The 23520-nt window shown below is 39.3% G+C and overlaps 1 protein-coding gene across 1 annotated transcript in view; it reads left to right on the top strand.

Annotated features, from left to right (window-relative positions):
- Positions 1–1403: 1403 nt before the first annotated feature.
- Positions 1404–23520, top strand: part of TOPAZ1 (testis and ovary specific TOPAZ 1) — a 38671-nt gene continuing 16554 nt past the window's right edge. Inside the window, exons 1-11 of the mRNA XM_053410405.1 lie at positions 1404–2761; positions 4062–6420; positions 9541–9608; positions 10040–10167; positions 10963–11015; positions 12715–12830; positions 15754–15824; positions 16574–16693; positions 17471–17534; positions 21359–21510; positions 23375–23467. Coding sequence (XP_053266380.1) covers positions 1501–2761; positions 4062–6420; positions 9541–9608; positions 10040–10167; positions 10963–11015; positions 12715–12830; positions 15754–15824; positions 16574–16693; positions 17471–17534; positions 21359–21510; positions 23375–23467 — 4485 coding nt within the window. The 5' untranslated portion in view covers positions 1404–1500. The remainder of the gene's footprint in view (positions 2762–4061; positions 6421–9540; positions 9609–10039; positions 10168–10962; positions 11016–12714; positions 12831–15753; positions 15825–16573; positions 16694–17470; positions 17535–21358; positions 21511–23374; positions 23468–23520) is intronic.

Here is a 23520-nt window from a genome sequence, read left to right as displayed (position 1 = left end):
GCTGGGGACGATGGGAGTCATAGTCCAAAAACAGCTGGAGAACCAAGTTCGGAAAACTGGTCTGAACCAAAACAAAAAAAAAAGGGAGGGAAGAAGCCCCTCGAAGCGATGGTGAACAATAAGAGAATAACATGGCGAGGTGTGTGTTTGAAGTGTGCGTGCAGATTTTCCCCATTCGCACGTTATCCACGAGACCCTTTAACACGCGTCTTCTGACTACACTTGAGAGTTATAAAGTAAGGCAGCGCCTCCTCACACCTTTCCCTTCCCTCTGAAACTCTTCATGGAGGGGCGGGAGGGCAGGGCGCCTTGACCGACGCCCGCGCTTCCTCGACGGCGCCATTTTGTGACCCTGCGAAGGAAGGGACCGGCTGGTCGCGTCGTTGTCGTTTTTATTTTATTGCCTTTTTCTCCCTTTGCTTAATATATTGGCAGCGGGAAGAAGAGGAGGAGGAGGAGGAGGAAGGTGGGAAGGGGAGGGGACAAGCTTCGTCCACTTCCCTCAAAGCTTCCCCGTAAGGTGCAAGGTGACCGCAGCGGGTGAGCCTGAGGGCGAGCGGGCGGGCGAGTCCTTCCCTCGTTCCCTTCAGCGGCACGCGACGCCTCACTCTCGCGCTCGCGAGGGAAAGCCGTGCGCCTCAACCCTCCCTGCGCGGCCTTTTTTTAAAAAATCCCGTCCCTTCCGAGGCGCATCCGCGGAGCCACCGCCCCTCAGGCCGCGCGTCTTTCGCCGCCTTGAGTTCGCTCGCTCCACGCGGTCGCCTCTTAGAGCGTGTGAGTGTGTGGGCGGGAAGGTGGGGAAAAGGGCGGGAAAGGAGGGCGGCGGCGGCGGGCCGGAGTCCGAAGGCTTGCGGTCGGGCCTACAAAAGAGCGTGAGGGGGGTGGGGTGGGGTGTGTGGCGTGCACGCACTGAGGGGAGGGAAAAACGGGATTTCTGAGGGGGGCGACGGGAAGTGGCTTGGGGGTCTCGGTGCTGGTGTGTGGGGCGGGAGGGGAGGTCATTCAGAAGTGCGGCTTCCCCGGTTCTCTTAGCGGTTCAGTGGCGGTTGTTTAGACTCGGGACCGCGCAATTTCCGCAGGTCTGCAAAGCGGCTGTGGGGGCTTCTTCTTTCTCGCTTTCCTACTGAAGGGGCTGCAGGCCCTAAAGTACCTCAAAAGAAAGGGATGGGCAGCTAGGGTTAAATCAGTTGCTATCTTTACACACAATATATTATAAACGTTTTTGCTGTCGTGGCCTGAGGAAGACAAGTTTCTGTGGCAGGGCCCTTCCATCTTTTTTTAATTAAATTTGAACGTCCTTTGGAAGCGGGTTGTTTTTTTTTTGGAAAAAATATTTTAATTTTATGTCTCTCTAGATTTGGCAAGTAGGTGAGCATAAGCTTCAAGTGAATCTAAGATTTTTTTAAAAAAGGAGAGTTGTAGGTGATAAAACATATGCCTGTCTCTAGAAAAATATAACTTTTTTTTAATTTAAAAAAAAGCACTTTGTTCCATTAGTCCATGATGGTACGGAAAGTGCAAAAGAATAAAGAGCAGCCGGTTTGCTTGTTGCCAGAAATAGAGATGGAAGCTGAAAGGGCACAACCATCCAGCAGTCTAGATCGCTCTCGGAAAGATGAGAGCAGCTGCAAGGAAAAGTCATTTTCTTTGTCAGCTAGTAACTTAAGCAACCCGATTGTTCTTGGTTCTGAAGTACAGTTAGGGGAGAAGCAGCAGCAGAGCAAGGAATTTGTCTCTAAAAGAAGGAAGGGGCAAAGTACTAGGGAAAGGAATGCAGACTGTAATTATGATGTGGGCATAAAATTGAAAGGGGAAATGGCTTTGGTGGAAAGATGTGATTCAAAGAAGGCTGTCCGGAGTATGGCGGATCAGCCGAATGATTCGTCTTCTAGAGTTTGTTTGCAAACTAAATTGGCATCATGGGTTAGAAAGAAAAGAGAGAGATCCTTGCTGGGAATGGAATCTCATGACAAAGATACGACACCGGAGAAAAATAGTCTGAGTTCCTTGTTGGAACCTGAACGAAAAATCCAAAGTTGCTTGAAGAATGCAAGGAGCTTGAGGAAAAAGCACAGCTGTTCCTTCCTAAAACCAGCTCTTTGCTTAATGGGAAAGGATAGAAGTTCTGTAACAGGGCTAGAATCTCAGGAAGTAACTAGGGAACTGCAGAAGAGCGAAAGCTGTTCTGAACTGGGACCACACCAGAAAACATGGAACATGAGGAAGAAGACTAAATTGGTTTGGCAAGAGCAAAAAGCTTTTAGGAACCCGGAGAAAAGTCAAAGAACAAATAGGGGGTGCTTGTCTTTTAAGTTAAAGCCTGATATACAGAGCGTAAGCCCGAGAACTTTGGGAGAAAGTGAGGAGAATTCTTCTGTTGCAGGGAATCTAGAAAAATTACATGTAGGTGCAGAAGTTCCAAAACAAAATAGCAAATGCCTATCGAAGTGTGTGGCAAATCTAGAAGAGAATGGAAGGTATAGGAACACTGCAGAAAAAAGAAAGCATAAAATGGTAACCCGAGCGTCTTTGAAATCAGTGGTGTGTGAAAATGATGATAAGAACCTGAGCTGGACACCAGAGAAGTCTGTTTCAGAGGTTCCTGGGTGTAGACAAGTGATCTTTGAGGAGAAAATGATGGATTGTGGACCCACAGAAGATCTACTGATAACCAGAGTACATGGTAGTATTAAGAAACAGAGAGATGGAAAGGATGAAATTGTGACTTCAACTGAACTTAAAAAAAAGACCAGAACATCTAGTAAGGATGCTTATTCCCTCTTTTTCTTTGTATTTGTATGTTATGTTTTTTCACCATAACTTCCCCTCCAGCCTTTATTTTCTTACAGCCTGAAAATCTTAATTCCTTTTCAAATTTAATATAAAAACTAAATCACAAGTCTTTATATTTACACTAGGATACTGTTAACTAGGAAATCTTTAAGCTAGAAACCATTTTACAGTAATTTTATTGGGACACTTCACAAAGCAAGCTTCTTGCTGGAGGAGACAAGAGGCTGAAATTCCATCCCTGACTAGGGAGCACTCTTTCTGTTTACAATTTGCATGAAGCCATTAAATTGCTCCTTTTGATTCATAGATTCACTTTTGACTAACAAAATGTAAGGCACCACAGTTTTAGCCTATACAGTGGTACCTCGGGTTACAGACACTTCAGGTTACAGACTCCGCTAACGCAGAAATAGTACCTCGGGTTAAGAACTTTGCTTCAGGATGAGAACAGAAATTGCGCGGCGGCGGGAGGCCCCATTAGCTAAAGTGGTACCTCAGGTTAAGAAGAGTTTCAGGTTAAGAACAGACCTCCAGAACGAATTAAGTTCTTAACCCGAGGTACCAATGCACTTAAACTTAAGCTATGGGAAAAACTTAATATGCTTGTTAACAGACGCTAACTAGGGATATCACCAAATGTGGCCAAGTTTGAATTTACAATTTCACAAAACTTTCCTTCTTTGGGTATGTTGCCTATATTATGTGTGTGTATGTATATATGTGCACATTCTACTTTGTGTAATTTTCTTTATGTATTGCATTGAATTTCCAATATTGTGATTTTTTTGCCATTCTGGAAATGCTTGCAAATATATTTTAGCAATTTAAAAAACTTTTTTTAAAAAAACCAACCAAGTATTTTATATAGCCAGTAGCAAAATACATAACTCAGTCAGTAGAGCATGAAACTCTTAATCTGAGGGCCATGGGTTCAAGCCCCATGTTGGGTGAAAGATTCCTTTATTGCAGGGGATTGGACTAGATGTCCCTTGTGGTCCCTTCCAACTCTACAATTCTGTGATTCTTATATTCTGTATTTCTAATTCTGTTACTCTAATTGCTGTACTAATGAATGCCAGCCATAGTGGATGAGAACTATGCTTTATATTTTTAAGCCGTTAGATATGCTAGTCGTTACTACACTTGCATTTTATAAAGGCATTTTTATAAAATACATATTTATTACAGATATGCTTCGGCAAAGTCCAACCTTGTATATTAGAGTGCATTCAACATTAGATTAATTATTATCCCCTTTTTTAACTCAGGAGAGCAAGTCCATGAACTTTCAAGCATACAGCATGGAAAAGTTCGCAAGACTGGTCTGAGTACTTCTCAAGATTGCAATATACAAAATCTGCTAGAGCAATCTGCAAGCCTTCCAGTATCTAAATCGGATGAGACTGAAAGCAAAGATCCTGTCATCCCTTGTTTTGGAGCAGATACTTCCTTGTTTCCTGTTACAAATGCCAATTCACAGCTTTTGGACATAACAGTAGCTGAAAATGTGGAAACAAATGCACTGGTAGTGCAGCAAAATGAAGAATGCAAATGGTTTTCTAGGCATAATACTTTGCCATATACAGTAGAAAGGACTGCTATTCCAGTAGTGAGATTGCTTGACTGTCGTTACATTAAGGCACTCTTGACACCTACAGATTTTGAGACCACCCAAAGCTGTAAGCTTCACTCTGGATCTCTGCATGTTGCACTTGATCAGTGTAAGGTTTTGTTCTCTAGCGGGGGTATGGGACAGAACGATTTGAGTTGCAGCCCTAATATAGTACAAGCTGGACAATCATTTCCAGAAAAAAGCACATTGGTTGAAAAAGAGATGTGCCAAAATACTAAGAACTCCTCAAGATGTCAAAATAGAAAGCGATCCAGGGAAAGTAAAATGTGTTTAGATTTCAAAAAGTTAAACAAAGGGGTTAAAGTGCTTGAGGATCTGGAAAAAACAGACCAGGAAGCTTTCACAAGTGTGAATATACACAGTGAATGTGGATTACAAATGGAGAGTAAAACTGCCGTAAGAAGTTCAACGATTTTGGAAAACCCAGTCTACAATGAAACAACTTTATTGTCTTCACTTGGTCATACACCTGATTTTGTTCTTGAGCAGGCTGTTCAAAAACCTCAAAATAAACGTGCCAAATTATCTTGCGGTGCAGAGATGAGCAAAGCACACTTTATCACATGCAGTGCCATTGGTTTTGAGAAATCAGAGATTCTTGAAAAGGAAAATGAGTTAAGCAGAATAGAACCACAAATTTGCTGTAGTAATAAATTGGTTGATAATTCTATAAGGGAGACATTAGTCAGTCAAAAAATTACCAACCACAGCAATAATGTTGCTGGCTGTATGAAAAGAGAAAAAAGAACCGTCAAAGAAAACACAATACATAAAGTTAGAAAGAAATTGGAGCTACAAAGCTGTCAAAGAGCAGTACCAGTTTCTGGTAAAAATGTTTGGCCCCGTGAATCGTGTGCTAGAACATACTTGTGGTTTGGTAAAAATCATGCATCAGACTCAAAAAGAGAATTTTTAAGAGTTTCTGATTCAGTAATTCTCTCTGGCCAGGCAGAGCTACATAAGCCATTGGCTTGTACTGTCAAAGCTTCTGCATATAAGGTAATGGAGCATAAAACGCAACTTCCCAATGAAAACCCAACCTCAGAATCTGTAGTTGATACATGCAAGGCTCACTCGGCTACTGCTAACGACAGCAGAAGTTCCTCTATGGGTATGGAGGAGAGACCTAAACATTGCAGATCTTCTAGCACTAAAAATGTAAAGAAATCAAAAAGAGCTTTAAATTCATCAGCAAAGGAGGCTAAAAATAAAGGAAGTATAGCAAAGAGAAATAGTTCTATAGATACTCATAATGGTGTTTGTTCCGACAGTGGAAAACATAGGAAGACCTCAGTTCTCAAACAAGAACCACTAATCAAAGGGAACCTATCAAATTTCAAAATTCCTTTACTGAAGGATAAAAATGAATCCAGAAAAACAGAATATACTAGATTGTCAAGAAGAGATGTTTGCAGTCCTTTGGACATCCTAGATTCTACTGTGTCAGTGAAGAAAGCCAGAGCTAAAGAGACCTCGTCCAATGTGCATTCTAGACATCAGTTCAAGTCAAAAGAAGTTAATGGAATTACTGTCCTAGAAGAAAATGCAGACCAATTTGACAAGGTTCTTGAAAGCCTTTATAAAGAGACAAGTGTTCATAATGAAGGTGTGGAGACTTCCCATGAGAGAGAATTGGAATTAGCAGATTTGAAAGATAATCCTGACACTTTGAGTACTGGTTATATGGAGATTCAAAACCACAACCCTTCTCCGGTATTGGGAGTGCCAAATAATGATGAAAGTAATTACAGCAATAACTTTGCACAGGACAAAGCTAACTTCTCTGCAGAGGTTGTTAAGGCTTATGAAGATGATGTTCTTGTGATTGATGTAATTCAGGATGACCCTGATCTGTTTGGAGAAACCAAGGAAGAAGACAAAGGGCATTGTACCCAAACCAACTTGAATGTCAGCATTTCCATAAAGGAAGAAATGGAAGTAGAACCGGAACCCCCTCAGCTTCCACAGAAGAGACATTTGGATTGCTGTCCAAGGTAAGCATATCCTCTGGAAATAATTTATATAGTAAGTGTTTTGAGTTATTAGATGTTTGTGCTTTAGCTAGGTAAAGGTAAAGGGACCCCTGACCATTAGGTCCAGTCGTGGCCGACTCTGGGGTTGTGGCGCTCATCTCGCTTTACTGGCCGAGGGAGCCGGCGTACAACTTCCGGGTCATGTGGCCAGCATGACTAAGCCGCTTCTGGCGAACCAGAGCAGCGCACGGAAACGCCGTTTACCTTCCTGCCAGAGCAGTACCTTTATCTACTTGCACTTTGACGTGCTTTTGAACTGCTAGGTTGGCAGGAGCAGGGACCGAGTAACGGAAGCTCACCCCGTTGCGGGGATTTGAACTGCTGACCTTCTGATTGGCAAGTCCTAGGCTCTGTGGTTTAACCCACAGCGCCACCCGTGTCCCTCGTGCTTTAGCTAGCCTTAAACAATTTAGTGACATTGAGGTTAGACAGTTACTAAAAAATGTGATTTGCTTCTACTAAGTATATTATGTAGGATTTACAGTAATAGTTTGGGATTTACAGTGAGAATTGAGGATTAGCAATAATGGATTGTTCTGCTTTTTATTTTTATTATTTTAACCCAGTGATAAAAGTAAAAAAGTAAGACTATAAGAGTAACAATTGAAAGTGAAGTTTGAAACACATTTATGCTGGTGAGAGGCAGTATAAAATGGTCTTTTGCAATTGACAGTAGAACTAAGTAGCCTCTTCGAATTATCTTAATATTTTTCATTTGAAGATTGTTCTTTGTAGTACGATAGCATTTAGAAATACTTTTCTATTCAGCTGCAGTAAACCGTTTTAGCTAAAGCTTACTTAGCTTAATTTCATTTGCTAGGTATTCAGTAGTTAGATTTGTGGTTAGCCAAAGATGAATATGCTTGCTTGACATAGTTAATAGAATGTATCATTTATATCATAAAAAAGTATCATTTATATCATTTAATCATGTCTATCAATAGAATACAACCAAAGCAGAATGGCGCATAATTTAAGCCATCTACTGCATACATAATATGTGGTGTGGGAAGTAGTGAATAGTTCAGCCTACCATCAATACTCCCAAATGTGATAATCCTACATTTGCTTTTCCTGTATTGTGAAGCATCTTTATGAAGTTGTGATCCCTTTGGAGAGATGTGTTTAGAATCCATAACAGCTTTACGACTGGTAACTTGCCACACTAGGCAGGTGAAAGCCTTTAAAAACAAATCTTGTATACGTCTTTTGTGAATCTTAACTATGCTAAATTCTCCAGCTAAAACTGCACATGTTTTAATGCCTAAGGCTCAGAAAAGAATCTTCAATTGACTAAGAATACTTAAAAAGACGGAATCATTTCTAACAATAATAAAACAAGAAAACACAAAACAATAAATAATTCTATAATAAATTACCCAGTTAAGTGAGCATATCTCTTTCGTAGCTAAACAAAATCAGTACAAACTCACGGTTCTAGCTTTTGCATGCAGGTCTCCATGTTCAAATTTGAATGGCAAGATTTTACTGCCCTTAGCTTTAAGGCACAGTTTGTGATTCTTTTAGACACATCTAAAATTTTATTTTCTGTTTTAAAATACCACTATTGTTACACCTGTAGGATGAAGAGTCAATTCTAACCTGATACCCAAATGCCAGAACCTATTATTAAATTATCGTAAATGAAAACTCAGCCTGGTTAATAAAACAGCTTTCTTTGGTAAGGCACTACTTGTTGAACTGAGCTGAGAGGTGGAAGACTATATTGTATATACAGTGGTACCTCGCGTTAAGAACTTAATTCGTTCTGGAGGTCTGTTCTTAACCTGAAACTGTTCTTAACCTGAAGCACCACTTTAGCTAATGGGGCCTGCTGCGCCGCTGCTGCACGATTTGTGTTCTCATCCTGAAGCAAAGTTCTTAACCCAAGGTACTATTTCTGGGTTAGCGGAGTCTGTAACCTGAAGCATATAACCCGAGGTACCACTGTAATATATGCATTCCCGGTCTCTTTAGCTCCAAAGTTATGTTTCTTATTCTAATACAGTGGACGCTCGGGTTGCGAATGTGATCCATGCAGGAAGCATGTTTGCAACCCACAGCGTCTGCGCATGCGTAAAGCGCGATTTAGCGCTTCTGCGCAAGCGCCGAAACCTGGAAGTAACCCATTCCGGTACTTCCAGGTTCGGCACGGTGCATAACCCAAACTCGCACAACCCAAAGTGTCTGTAACCCGAGGTATGACTATATTTATATACTGCTTAATATACAAAATACCCAAGTGGTTTGCATAAAACACAATAAGATTAAAAAGGAAAAGATAAAGCTGTTTACAGCATTGTAACCAGAATTACAAATAAATTCTTCAGTAAAAAGAGAGTTTATTATTAAAACATTCAGTTAAATATCAATAATGGCTAAACAGCAGTGTGATGATTCTAATGAGCAAGGGCAAACCTGTTTAAATAGATGGGTCAGCAGCAGTTATTTAAAGTTTGCTACTATTTCTATTTCACAAACAAGGCAGGGCTGGGGTCCCATAATGTCAAAGGACTGAAGGTAGTAAGAATTTCTGGGTCCATCGGTTTACATCTCTTATCTTGCAATATCCCAAGAGAAGATCTCCTGTAGGCGTAGTCATTTATTGAACTAAGTGGCTGGAAACAATCAAGTCAGGGGACATTCTTATGGATTCTCTCCCTATTCTTTTTATCTAAACTCCCAAACCAATCTCCAGCTTCCTTTATAGGACCAGTCTCAGGAATCTTACTTGATTTCAAACTCTCGTAGGAACTTCCTTTCACCTTTCTTGGAGAATTGCTTTTAGAATTGCTTTGTTCCTTAATGGAGGTAATGGGTTCTATGATAACAATGCAAGAAAGGTTATTGGGGAAATGCAGAAAGGAATGTGCCTCACCTTTCCCCACCGGGATTGTTGCTATAAAATTCAAACATTGTCATCAAATTTTCCTCCTGAGCTTATTGGTAGGTATAAGGGGCTTAGATTGAATAGGCCCCATTTCCAAAAACAGTTTATGGTGCTAGGAACTCTAGGCAAAAGAACTCATGACCCAGATTGTTAAGGGTAGTTAACATTTTGTAAAATTTTCTTGCTTACAGAGAAGATCCCATTCAGTATGATGGAACATTGGAGTCTTTCACAGATGTTGGTGTTCCACTGGCAGAAGGTAAGAACAGGAATTTAAAAATGCAACATTAAGGAGAAAATGACAACTTGTGCAGGGGGAGTTAAGTGTTAAACAGCGTCTACTCTTAAATGTTAATGGGACGCGGGTGGTGCTGTGGTCTAAACCACAGAGCCCTAGGGCTTGCTGATCAGAAGGTTGGTGGTTCGAATCCCTGCGACGGGGTGAGCTCCCGGCCACATGACCCGGAAGCTGTCTGCGGACAAACATCGGCTCCTTCGGCCAGTAAAGCGAGATGAGCACCGCAACCCCAGAGTTGCCCGCGACTGGACAGTACTAGTACAGTACTACTGCATACTTTGTAAGAAGGGTCATCTTTTAAAAAACTCACCAGTGATATGCCCAACTTCATAGTTAAACATTCTGTTCTTAAATTTACTATGTTTCAGCAGTATGTGTTGCATTTTTTCCAGTTGATGGAAGTAAATCAGAATTCCTATGTGGAATAAGTTCTACAGGAGGTGTAGCTGAATCCTGTTTTGAGGATGGGCAGTTGAGCGAATCAGATGATGTTTTAAAGAGTTCTAACACAAATGAAAAGGTACTGAAGTGAATTAATTTTTTGTTTATAAAAGGTAGTGTTGCAGAAGAGTGTCATTTATTTGAGGGAACTTTTTTCAAGTACTGTAGTAAATTGCACTACATACAGCACAATCCAATGCATGTTTACTTAAAAGTAAGTCCCACTGAAATTGGGCAGTTCTAACTTCCAATTATGTGTGCATAGGGTTACAGCCTTAGGCATAGGCAAACTCTGCCCTCCAGATGTTTTAGGGACCACAACTCCCATCATCCCTGACCACTGGTCCTGTTAACTAGGGATGATGGGAGTTGTAGTCCCAAAACATCTGAGTTTGCCAAGTTTGCCTATGCCTAGCCTTAGAGATATCTGTATGCTGTTTTAATACAATGAGATTCATTAGATGTACTGTTGTAAACCAGCATGGTACTTTTAATTTCTCTTTCATAAATCTGAAACTGTGCTGTGAATCTTAAGTGTGTAAATCAAAATTAAGCAAAGCAAGGAAATTAGACGAACGTTAAAAAATGATTTGTTCTTTTATTAACATGGGTCTAGCAATACTGTGAGCTATAGAGGGAAGCCATGGAACTTCCTTCCATGCTAGATTTGAAGACGACTTTGGTAGGCTTTTGTTGGTATTGTTTCATAAATAGGACATCCTGCAATAGGGAATTGGACTTAGACATTGTAGAACCATAAACAGCAACCACACTTCTTCCGCTTGAATATTCTATGAACAAAAAGAGAAAGTTATTAAATGAAACATGAGTTTCTGTTTATTTTAACTGAATTACAACCTTTTTAATCTTACAGTACAAAATTTCAACTGTGAAAGAAGAAGCAGAGATTCAGGACACTGCAAAAATGTGTGTATGAGTTTAAGTAGTCCTAGTTAAGTGAAAGGATGACATTTTATCTTCAAACCTTTTTCTCTGGTCTTATACTCAAGATTAGACACGTAGAAGTTAGAGATAAAATGGCTGGTCAGAAGCTCTCCTTGGGGAGAGCATTATAGAGCAAAATGAGCCTTTTCCTACCTGCCTAGCAAATTGTCCTTTAAGCTACCTAGGTATCAAGCTGTATGTTATGTTGTTATGTTATGTTATGTTATGTTATGTTATGTTATGTTATGTTATGTTATGTTGTTATGTTATGTTATGTTATGTTATGTTATGTTATGTTAATTATATTAATTTCCTATACCACCCTTCATCCAAGAATCACAGGGCAGTTTACGATATAAAAACACAAAAATGCATCACATAGTCACAAACCAAAACAAATAACCTCTTCCCACAGTATTTTATTTATTTCTTCATGCCTTAAAATGAATGTTGAATTGAAGCCATTCTTGAGAAGTCCATACTTGAAGCCATTGGAACTGTGTTAAAACTGGCAAGATGTTCCACTTGACCAGTTTTGATACGTAATTGAAGCAGCAGTATTATGAACCAGTTGAGGTTTTGAGCAGTCTTCAAAGGCAGCCCCATGTGCAATGCATTCACAGTAGTTTAATAATAACTGCCCATGTTTTTGCAGTTGCTGGAAAGCAATTCATGCCACAGCATGAAAAGCATCAACAGTTAGTGCAGGGTTTAACAGCAACTTGATACAGAACGTGTTGAAAGGCCACTTCTCAATTCACGCAAGCAGCCTGTCAGTAGTAATTTTGTTCTGCCTATATTGAACTGCAGGTTGCTCACCTTCTTCCAGTCTATTACTGATCTTTGCCACCTATTGAGCACATTGACCACTTCATCTGAGTTTGAAAAGGAGAAATATTACTGGGTGGTTGTCGCTCCAGAACAGTGTATGTCAGGGGTCAGCAACTTTTTTCAGCCATGGGCTGGTCCACTGTCCCTCAGACCATGTGGTGGGCCGGACTATATTTTTTTTGGGGGGGGGGGAGAACGAATTCCTATGCCCCACAAATAACCCAGAGATGCATTTTAAATAAAAGCACGCATTCTACTCATGTAAAAACACCAGGCAGGCCCCACAAATAACCCAGAGATGCATTTTAAATAAAAGGACACATTCTACTCATGTAAAAACACGCTGATTCCTGGACCGTCTGCCGGCCGGATTGAGAAGGCGATTGGGCCACACCTGGCCCTAGGTTGCCTACCCCTGGTGTATTGCGTTACATAGTGATTTTACATAGATGTAAAATAGCATGGAGCCTTTTGGAACTTCACAACACAAGTGCTGTGGAGCAGAACCCTAACCAATATAGTCAATGGAGGAGGATTAATAATAAAAAAAAATTATTGCCTCATCAGCTGGTCCCAGGGCAGGTTACAGCCATTTAGATGGTACTGATCCAGAAGTGATAAATGCTATGCTCAGTACATCCCATCTATCTGCTCACATTTCTTCTTGTTCCCAGCTCACTTGCTATGTGTATCTTTGCAATCAGTAGGAGCAGCCTCCTCTCCTCCACAAGGGAGGTGTGCTTGGGTATAGAAAATATAATTTACTTTATTGTGCTAATTTTTAAATAAAAGATACAAAGTTTTTGTATTATTAGTCAAATAAGCATCTTTTTCCTCATTTGGAATTTAGTGAGAGGGCTCAATACATTGAATCTATGAGCCATGATCATCAGCTAGAACTGACACTTCCTGCTATGAAAACTGATCCCCGGCAGCAAGTCACGGCAGTGAAACCGTGGGTGCATGGTATTGTATTAGTTCAAAATACCTACACATTTTCGTTTCATGGTACTACTACAGTCCTATTCTTCTGTGTCTGTATAAAGGTCTATTTCATTGACAGGATTTGGTTTGCAGGAAAAACCTGGGGGCTCTCTCATGCGTGCTGATTTCCTCCATTTCCTGGCTCACAGCCATAATCTCATAATATTTGAACTAGACAAGCTATTACTGCTAGCTATAGTTTGCCCATGCTGGATAGCTCAGTTGGTTACAGAGTGGTGCTGATAACACCAAGGTCGCAGGTTTGATCCCCACAAGGGACAGCTGCCTATTCCTGCTTTGCAAGGGTTTGGACTAGGTAATCCTAAAGGTCCCTTCCATTCTGTGGGAACCACAGTCTAAACCACAGCTGAAGTGGGCAGTGGATTCTGGTGGTAGTGGTAACCATAGTTTTCCCAGTTCAGATGTGGCAACAAACTGGTTTCTGCAAACCATGACATAAACAATGTGTTGGGAGAGGCAGGAGTGTGTGAGCCCACAGCACATTCCAGAGGCATAAATGGTTTGGCCATGATGTCTGTGTACCTGGTGCAAATGTATGTGGATGGGTGTACTTGTTACTTTATGTTTATAAAAGTTAAAATCCAACCTAGGAAAAGTAAGGTGATTCTGTATTAAAGCTTGGAATTAACATCTGGAGTTTCCTTTCTGTTGCCTGTTTCACTTAGTTCTACCTTCTGTATCCAGATCAGAGGGTTCTTAGCTTAATTGTACTTGGGTTCTAGATTTGCCCTTGCCAAGGCAACCGTTAGTTGAGATTTAATATAAATGTATCTTTGTTTAGCTAAAATGGCCATCTAATTAAAATACTATGGAAAGTTAGCTAAACAAATTCTAAAGATGACAGTGAAATAAATTACTGAATCGGTGCATTATTATGTATATTTAGGATAACGTTTGAGTGCCATTTCTATTTTCATTGGGCAAGACTCAGAGAACCATGTAACTAGTTCTTTGCACTCAAGAAAGCTTTGGCATTACAAAACTGTTTTTGAAAACAAGGAAACTTCAAAAGTAGTTTGCTATGGCAGGAGGTTTGCGTTCAGAGAGTAAAAAACACACAATGAACCTCCACGAGTGTCCTTACACGTTTTGGATTCTAGTCACCATATTGAGTTAGATCTTGATTAGATAAAATCTTGAGAAATATGGTCATGCGTGTAAAGTAGGGTGCAGACCAGATCCTATTGCAGTCAAAGAGCCCAGATGATTTTAATGTCTGTAAATTTGACCCTATGTGACTAGAACTGCATTTTCTGTGTACCTAATCATGCTTACTTGGATTCTTCAGAGTTACAGCTTTACAATAGAATTAAAAATCTTTCAAAGGTTGTCACCCCAGAAGTCAGAATGGGGTATTGAAATAGCCCAAAGTTTTCCTTATGTTGAGACATCCTTCAAAGACTTAAAATAAATTACAGAATGTCATAGTTAAAATGAAGCATTCCTCTCACTTTTTTTTAACACAGAGGTATTGTATCCTCTGGGAATATAGGAATGCATATAAACAACAAGTTTAAAGACTGTTGTAGGGGTACAGTTGTGGGTCCAACAACATGGAGGACCACAAGTTTGCTACCCTACTAGTAAAACCATTTAATTCTTCCAAATAGTTTTTGTACTTCTCTTAGGATGTTGAAGAGCTATATGACCAAAAGATAAAGAACAGCTACACACAAAATAATTTCAAAAATGCATTACTTGTGTGTAAGATATCAATGTAATACACTGACTGTTGGCATATAATGCTAAACCAACCACAACTACTCCTCTAGCTTGGCAAGTGTCTAAGGTGGGGTGGCAAAACAAACAATGCTTAAGCAAGTCTGTTTGGTTAAGACATGGCTCTAAAATGTAGTTAAACAACCAGTGGTTTATAAGGTGGACGCGGGTGGCGCTGTGGGTTAAACCACAGAGCCTAGGACTTGCCGATCAGAAGGTCGGCAGTTCAAATCCCCACAACGGGATGAGCTCCCGTTGCTCGGTCCCTGCTCCTGCCTAGCAGTTCAAAAGCACGTCAAAGTGCAAGTAGATAAATAGGTACCGCTCCGGTGGGAAGGTAAACGGCATTTCCGTGTGCTGCTCTGGTTCGCCAGAAGCAGCTTAGTCATGCTGGCCACATAACCTGGAAGCTGTCTGCGGACAAATGCCAGCTCCCTCGGCCCATAAAGCGAGATGAGCGCCGCAACCCCAGAGTCGGTCACGACTGGACCTAATGGTCAGGGGTCCTTTGGTTTATAAGGTAACAACAGATCTTTGCTTCAGATCCTGGTTTGCTGCTAGAAAACCATGGCTAATCTGATGGGCAGGGTCCAGATATTTGAACAAACACACTTTGGCTAAACAAACCATGATTTAGAGTTGCGTGTGAACCATAATAATAATATAATTAATAATAATAATAATAATAATAATATAAAAAAAAATTATATCCCGCCCTCCCCACCCGAAGCCGGGCTCAGGGTGGCTAACAACAATAAAACAGTACAAAAATACAGCATAAACAACACTCTAAAATCATTCATTATAAAATTAATTAATTCAAGCCACTGCAACATCTGAAAAAGCATACATAAAAGAAAACTGTATGTGTTAAGGTGTACAGTATTCCTGCATAGATGCAATATCAACATAAAGAAATCACTCTTTGTTACGTTGACACAGAATCAGTTTGAAAATTGCAGAATTTGCCTTCCAGTGTGGCAAATTTCATTTAAGATTTGTTATTGCTCATGGTACTTGAAAAGAGTTTAACTTGTCGGTGGACAGGAAATGAAAGCTTTAGTTGTCAGTCATCTCTGGGATAAGATAAGTGAAGTTTATAATGTGTAATCATGACTTATGGCTATTTCATTCAGTTTAGGAGGATTTTTTTCTTCAATCTTAGATTTCAGGTTCTCAGGGAAAGGTCCTCTTTTGCAGCCATCATATCCCAACAGTTTAAAAAAAAATGTTATGGTAAGTCCTTAAAATTCATAAATTTCTGCAACTAAACATAAGTTTAGCTACCATTTAAGCATTTACATTGTTAACAACCATTTAAAGCTAGTTTAAACAGCTTTAAACAGTTAGACACAATTTACATGCTTGTTTGAGGTTTCTCTTTCATAGGGTTTAGTCATCCTGTTTTCAACTGTCCTGCTTTTATATAAAGTTTTTGACTTAAGGTATATAGCTGCTAGAGACATTTGATTCATAATTTTTGAAAATTTAGCATAATCAGGGTCCCTTCCAACTCTACAAGTCTATGATTCTAAGCCTCTCTCCTGGTTCTCAGACCCAAATCTGCTAGCTTGAAAGCTGATGCAAGGCACTCCACTCTACTGAGGCCATCTGAGCGTCAAACAACAGCAAAGGATCCAGTAGTACCCCAAAGCAATGTACCCACTCCCTCAGAAACAAGCCATGCTTCATAAGCCATGCTTCATGGTTCACAAATCATGGTTTCTCCTCATGGTTTGTTTGTAGAAAAATAAGCTATAATTAGTTTGCTGGGCTAGGTTTGTACATTCAAGTAAACCATTGTTAGGTTAATCAAACTATGACACTTTGTGCTATGTGTGAAGTAGTCCATACCCTGCTAAATGCACATAAATCCCAAAATATGTGTACCATATGTGTTTATTTTTTTTATTTTTTTGTTGTTTTTGTTTTCAAATGAGAATTCTGAGAGGGAAATGAAAGACTTCTCTCTGGTTGCATTGCAGACTTACCTAGGATTGAGTTATCTACCCCGTGGAGTCTGCAGAATTCATTTCAATACATTGAATGGTTGTCAGAGAGCAAATTGCCGGTATTCACATTCACTTGCACCAAAAAGTGAAAAGGTAAAAACTGTTTGTTTCTTCTCTGTGTAAAATACTTGGTTGGTGTTGCCCGGTTAAAGAACAAAATACGTGAGGCCTTTATCAGATCTCCAGGATAAGATTGTCATTAACAGAATAATCAGAGAATTCTGTGGCCTGAGAGACATACACATGCTCATTGCTTGATGACTACAGAACCCATTGGTAATCTGTGAATGCAGCCATCAAATAAGACGGCACAAATAAAACTTTAATACCACCTCAAATGTAACCTGTGAACTGGCTTTTGCAGAAAATGCCAGCCTTAACTGCTGTTGCCTCCGGCAGAATGCACAATGGGAAGTGAAAGAAACTATGCCTTTTCTCCATGAACAGTGTGAGGGTTCCTATGGGGTTTTTACACTATTCCTTAGCAGCAATGTGCTGCTTGCATCTTTATCGTAAGCCCAATACAAGGACAAAACATTCCTTTATTTCTTGGGTTCTCTACCCATGCCTGGGGAAAGTGGGGGGGTGGGATGGCAACCACAAACAATGGGTTTGGCTAGTATACTAAGCAAAAGGTTGTGCACAGGGCTGGTAATAATGGTAAAACAATTGTTGCAGTTCCATGTGGAAGTTATTCATGCTTTACACTCTTGCCCACATCTAACTCTTAGCTACAGTTTAATATGTATTGATTATTATTTTTTAGTTGTGGATCCTCACATTCTGGAAACTTGTAATACGCTTGTAATAGATGGCAAGTTTATCTTTAATATATTTATAATAGATTTGTGGTTTTATTTTATTTTCCAGCTTTTCACTGAAATACTTAATACATATATAAGTATTGGTGAAGAGGTTTTGTTGCAGCGTGCAGGTATGATATAATCACCATTATAAGACAAAATATAGGTTTTGCTTGAAGATTGACGGTGCCATATGTAACAGACCACATAATACATTCCATTATACAGTTGAGTAGAAATTTGGCTGTTAACATTGCATAGTTTCTTAACATGCATCCTAGCACAGCATTTCTGAAATAGTTTTTCCAACTCGACAAAAATTATACACTCAAGTAAAACACACACACACAAAAATTTCCAAATAAACCAATATATACAAATCCTTAAATTCCTAAAGGAGACTTACAGTGGTACCTCTGGTTACAAACTTAATTTGTTCCGGAGGTCCGTTCTTTTTTTATATATATATATAATAATTTTTATTAAATTTTTCCTTTACAAATTGATCAACACAACCATGTTCTCAAATTTCCAGTTTTTGTACTTCCACCAGCTCCTCCACCAATCATCCATATTTTCTATCTTTACGCATTTTCTATATTTAATATTGCCAATTAGTATTAACCTTTCATCTCTCTTTTTTACAATACACCTTTAACTATCACAAAGCCTCTTTAAAACCCACTAGCGTTGTCTGTTCATCACATATGTTTTTCAGATAATCCGTGAACTTTCCCCAGTCCTCGATGAACTTGTGATCCCTTCGGTATCTAATTTTCCCAGTCATTTTGTCCAATTCTGCGTAATCCATAAGTTTCATTCTCCACTCTTCAAGGGTCGGTAGCTCCTCTTGTTTCCATTTTTGGGCCATTAATATTCTTGCCGCTGTTACTGCATATTGAAAAAGTTTATAGTCCCTTCTATTTATCTCTCTTCCTATTATTCCTAGCAAAAAGGCTTCTGGTTTCTTTAGAAATGTATATTTAAACATCTTTTTCAACTCATTGTATATCATTTCCCAGAAACCCTTCACCTTCTTACATTCCCACCACATATGGAAAAACGATCCTTCTTTTTCTTTACATTTCCAACACTTATTACATGTTTTAAACATTTTTGCTAACTTAACCGGTGTAATGTACCATCTATATACCATTTTCATAATATTCTCCTTTAACGCCATACAAGCAGTAAATTTCATATTTTCATTCCATACTTTTTCCCAATCAGCCAATTATATATTATAACCAAAGTCTCTGGCCCAATGTATCATAACCAACTTTATCTCCTCATCCTTCGTTTGCCATTCCAACAACATTTTATACATTTTTGACATTATCTAATAATCATTATTTATTATCTCTTGTTTGAAATTTCGATTGTTTTTCTATATATCCCCTCTCTTTAAAGTCCTTTTTAAACATTTCATTTACCTGAAAATAATGCAACCAATCAAATACATAGTCTTTAACTTGTTCATATGGCTTCATTTTCCATTTTCCCCCTTCTTTAATTACTAAATCTCCGTAAGTAATCCAATTCCCTCTCATATTAATTTTCTTTACACTCATAACCTCTAGTGGAGACAACCAGTGTGGGTCTTTGGGTTCTAATATGTTTTTGTACCTATCCCATATTTCTATTATGGAACTCCTGAAAATATGATTCTCAAAACCCTTATGACTTTTCTTCTTCTCCAACCATAAATAAGCGTGCCATCCAAATCTGTTATCGAATCCTTCTAAGTCTAACAGTTTGTTGTTTTTTAGTTTTATCCATTCCCTTAACCAGCAGAGACAAGACGCTTCATAGTATAATTTCAGGTCTGGCAGGGCAAAGCCACCTCTTTCCTTCGCATCTGTTAGTAACTTAAATTGTATTCTTGGCTTTTTGCCCTGCCAGATATATCTTGAAATTGTTCTTTGCCACTCTTTGAAGGTCTTTGTCCCCTTAATTATAGGAATCATTTGAAACAAAAATAACATCTTTGGAAGCACACTCATTTTGATCGTTGAAATTCTACCCCAGAAAGAAAGTTTCATCCTTCCCCAAACTTCCAAATCTTTTTTAATTCCCTTCCACACCGGTATATAGTTGTTTTGAAACAAATCAATATTTTTTAGAGTTAACCATATTCCCAAATATTTTACCTTCTTAGCCACTTCAATCCCTGTTTCTCGTTGCATTACTTCTATTATACTCTGATCCATATTCTTAACCATTACTTTGGTTTTTTTCTTATTTAGTATAAACCCGGCCACCTTGCCAAATTGTTCAATCTCATTTAACACCTCATTTAAACTGTTTATAGGGTCTTCTATCGTTATTACCAGGTCATCGGCAAAGGCTTTAACTTTATATTCATTTTGACCTACTGTCACCCCTTTTATTAATTCATTTCGTCTGATTGAACTCAAAAGGACTTCCAGAACCATTATGAATAACAATGGCAAAAGAGGACATCCCTGTCTTGTACCTTTCAGTATCTTCACTTCTTCTGTGAGTACATTGTTCACAATCAATTTCGCTCTTTGCTCTGAATAGATCGCCCTTATTCCATTATAAAAATCATTACCCACTTCCATCAATTCTAAGTTTTTTAACATAAATTCCCATGATATATTGTCAAATGCCTTCTACGCGTCTACAAACATTAATATAGCTTGTTTCTCATTCCTAGCAGTCAGATATTCCAAAGTATTTATTATATTTCTCACATTGTGTTTCATCTGCCTGCCTGGAAGGAAACCTGCTTGATCTTCATGAATAAATTCTCGCAATATCTTTTTTAATCTTCTTGCTAGTATTCCAGAAAAAATCTTATAGTCTGTATTCAGCAATGAGATCAGTCTATAATTCTTAACTTGTGTTAAATCGGAATCTTGCTTAGGAATGAGTGTGATAAAGGCTTCTTTCCATGTTTCCGGGATATCTTTTTGTTTCAAAGTGTTGTTCATAACTTCTTTCAATGGTACCGTCAGGGTATGCCTCAGTTCTTTGTAATAACTAGATGTGAAACCATCCGGTCCTCGTGCCTTGCCTTTTTTCAATTCTTTTATAACCTCTATTATTTCCTCATTCTCAATTGGGGCGTTCAGTCTGTCTTTCTTTTCTGTCGGGATCTTTTGCACCTTTTTTTCTTTTAAATATCTTTCTATTTTCTTCATATTATTCTTTTCTCTGTTTCTGTACAAATGATTATAAAAGTCCAAGAATCCTTTTCTGATACCTTTCGGATTTTCTATCTCTTCTCCATCCACAATAATTTTATTGATTGTACTTTGTTCCTTTCTTTTCTTGATTTGCCATGCAAGCCATTTGCCTGACCTGTTGGCAAACTCAAAATTTCTTTGTCTTAACTTTTTAATATTCCATTCCACCTCTTGGTTTATTATCATTGCGAACTGCGTTTGCAAAGCTCTGAAATAGTTTTTGATAGGCAATCTAATATGTAGATCATAAAGGCAAAAGCCTGTAGACAAATAAGAGGATAGTTCTGCTTAGATCTGGAACTCTATTCAGAACTAGAATTCTAACCTGAATGAGGTTAGAATCCACAGCGCCACCTGCGTCCCCTGGTTAGGTGAAGTTATGAACCAGTAAATATTAATGTGGCCTACAGATTAAAGTGCTAAATTAATTCTTCGTTGGACTTGACTAGGGATGCGAGCATTTTCGGATTCAAGATGTACTAGAACAATTGTTGTAAATGAAAGGAACAAAATTTGGTACAGCTATTTTCATCCAACAGATCATGAAATAATGCTGATGAGAAATAAAGGAGCTTTTCATATGTTCATAGGTACTGCTCTCAACATTACAAATGCACTTGCCCAGTAAATAGATTTTCAGTGCTTCATTTTTACTCATTTTTGCCTTTTAAAAATGTGTTAATTAATGTTTCAGTAGTATGCCACATAAAACAATTTCACACTTAAATTTCCCAATTTTTTAGCCCAGGTATTTACAGATTACTGCAGAAATGGTGTTCCTGAAAAGCACTTGGATTCACAAATACTAAATAACCTGCTAACATCTTTGCTCCAGTGCTGTTTGCTGAAAGAATTATTTCTTGTATTCCACACCAGCATAATGATTAAAATACTGGTAAGTAACTTGGTATTTTTTATTAGTGAAGCCTGTATATGTCTACCTAGAAGTAAGTCCCATTGAGTAAATGGGTATACAACTGCAGCTTAAAAGGCCTTCTTACTCATGATATAATGACTTGTCATGTGTTTATCTTAATAAGCTCTCAATTTTGTTTTCTTGGGTTTTGATTCTGAGCTATTAATTTGGAAATCATAAGATAATTTAAAAAAATCTGCAAGAGCCAAAAATGTTAAAGTGGGGCAGGGAGGTGAGACAGCCTTTAAATGGCCAGGGAAGTGCAGTACCTGACTCATCACGTGAGTGACTGCGGTATGAACCTACCAAAAGGCAGGAAAATTGCTGTGCAAAACTCCTTTGATTTTCGGGTTGAGCAGGCTGAAAACTAAACTTGCAATGCAGTCCATTCCATTAGTTCTCCAGAAGTGACTTTTACGTTCTGTGAAAGCTCAAGTATAACGTGCAAAATAACAGAGAAACATCAGGAAAACGGAGTGCACTGCAGTGTGGATGCAGCCTAAATCAGTCTCGAAGCAAGCCAGAACCCAGACTGAAATAGGTCTAGATCAGGGGTAGTCAACCTTTTTATACCTACCACCCACTAATGCATCTTTCTTGATGGTAAAATTTCCTTACCTCTCACCAGTGCTTGATGGAAGGAGGATTCAGCTTGTGCCGTAGAACCCCCTATCGCTCACCTAGAATCCTGAAACAACCACTAGTGGGCAGTAGAGAGCAGGTTGACAACCCCTAGTCTAGATAATGCATCTTGTCCAAGAATGTATGTAACTGAAGTGCCACAATCCTCTTGGTTACCTGCCTCAAAGTGGGAATATTAGTGTTCAGCCAGTAGTTGCCAGGAAATCTGCATATGTGATTTCTTTAGGAGTTGTTGCATCACTGCTTCCTTCAGGTCGGCAGGCACCACTCCCTTGTGTAATGGCATGTCAGCCAATCATACCTTACAGACTAGCTTTAATTCAGTAAAAAGATGAAGAAGATGATCCCTTTTGTTTTTCTCCCTTTGGGGGGCCACCACCCAAGACAGTGTTTCCTTTAAGCCCTTTCCCTGGGAAGCTGATGTAATCAGGAGTCTACTAGCTGGAAATGGCTGAGTCAAGCCTGATTCCTCTTGAAGACAAACTCTCTTGGAGAAACACTACAGGTAGAAAGCAGGCAGCAGAACTTTGGTTCCTCATCTGAACATATATGTACACGCAATACCCAGAAAAGTTCATGACACTGAGGAAGCTGGCTCAGTCGTACAACAGCTTGTGAAACAATACATTTATTAGTCTTTTTAAACCTAAGTTGTTATTAAGATCAAGTACCCCCCCCCAAAAAAAAATCACTTGTTTGGAAGATACTGTATTTTTCTGTCTATAAGATATATTTTTGGAGACTCCAATTTAAGAAAATGGGGGGAGATTGCCCAGAGTTGTTGAGCTTTTCAGGAGGAGGGATGCCGAAAATCACTCACCAGACTGACAAACTCTGCCAATCACCCACGTCACAGAAGCAGAGAAGCGTCTGCCCAATTGGCACAGCAGCAGCCCTTGCCACAGCCACCAATCAACCACCCAATTGCCGCACTCATGGCGGTCACCACAGAGAATTAACTTCCCACACCACCACCACGTTGCCTGTCCGGTGCTTGAGGTTCACCAGGACAGGTGATACTGCACAGGTGCAGTATCCCAGTCACTCAGAAGTAGCAACCACATGCCATGGAGTAATGATTAACTCTTGGAAGCCATCTATATGAGAGCCAGGTGTTTTATTTCAGATTGAAATTGTTCCTTGAAGTTCTGTTAATTACAGCTAATGTATTTAGCTCTAACGCTAAGGCATTTTTGTTTAGCCAACTGTAGACATTCTCCTCAATGTCTTTGAACAAGTGGCGTCCATGAAACTAAGAGTCTTAGTGCCTGAGTTAATTGACATTTCTTGTAAGGTATGACTTTGATTATTTGATTCTATCCTAAATGTCATTCTGCCTTCTGCATA

Source organism: Podarcis raffonei, chromosome 12, assembly GCF_027172205.1.
Source record: "Podarcis raffonei isolate rPodRaf1 chromosome 12, rPodRaf1.pri, whole genome shotgun sequence".
Classification (NCBI taxonomy): Eukaryota; Metazoa; Chordata; class Lepidosauria; order Squamata; family Lacertidae; genus Podarcis; species Podarcis raffonei.
Note: the sequence above shows the minus strand (reverse complement) of the source record. Positions and strands in the feature narration are given on the sequence as shown.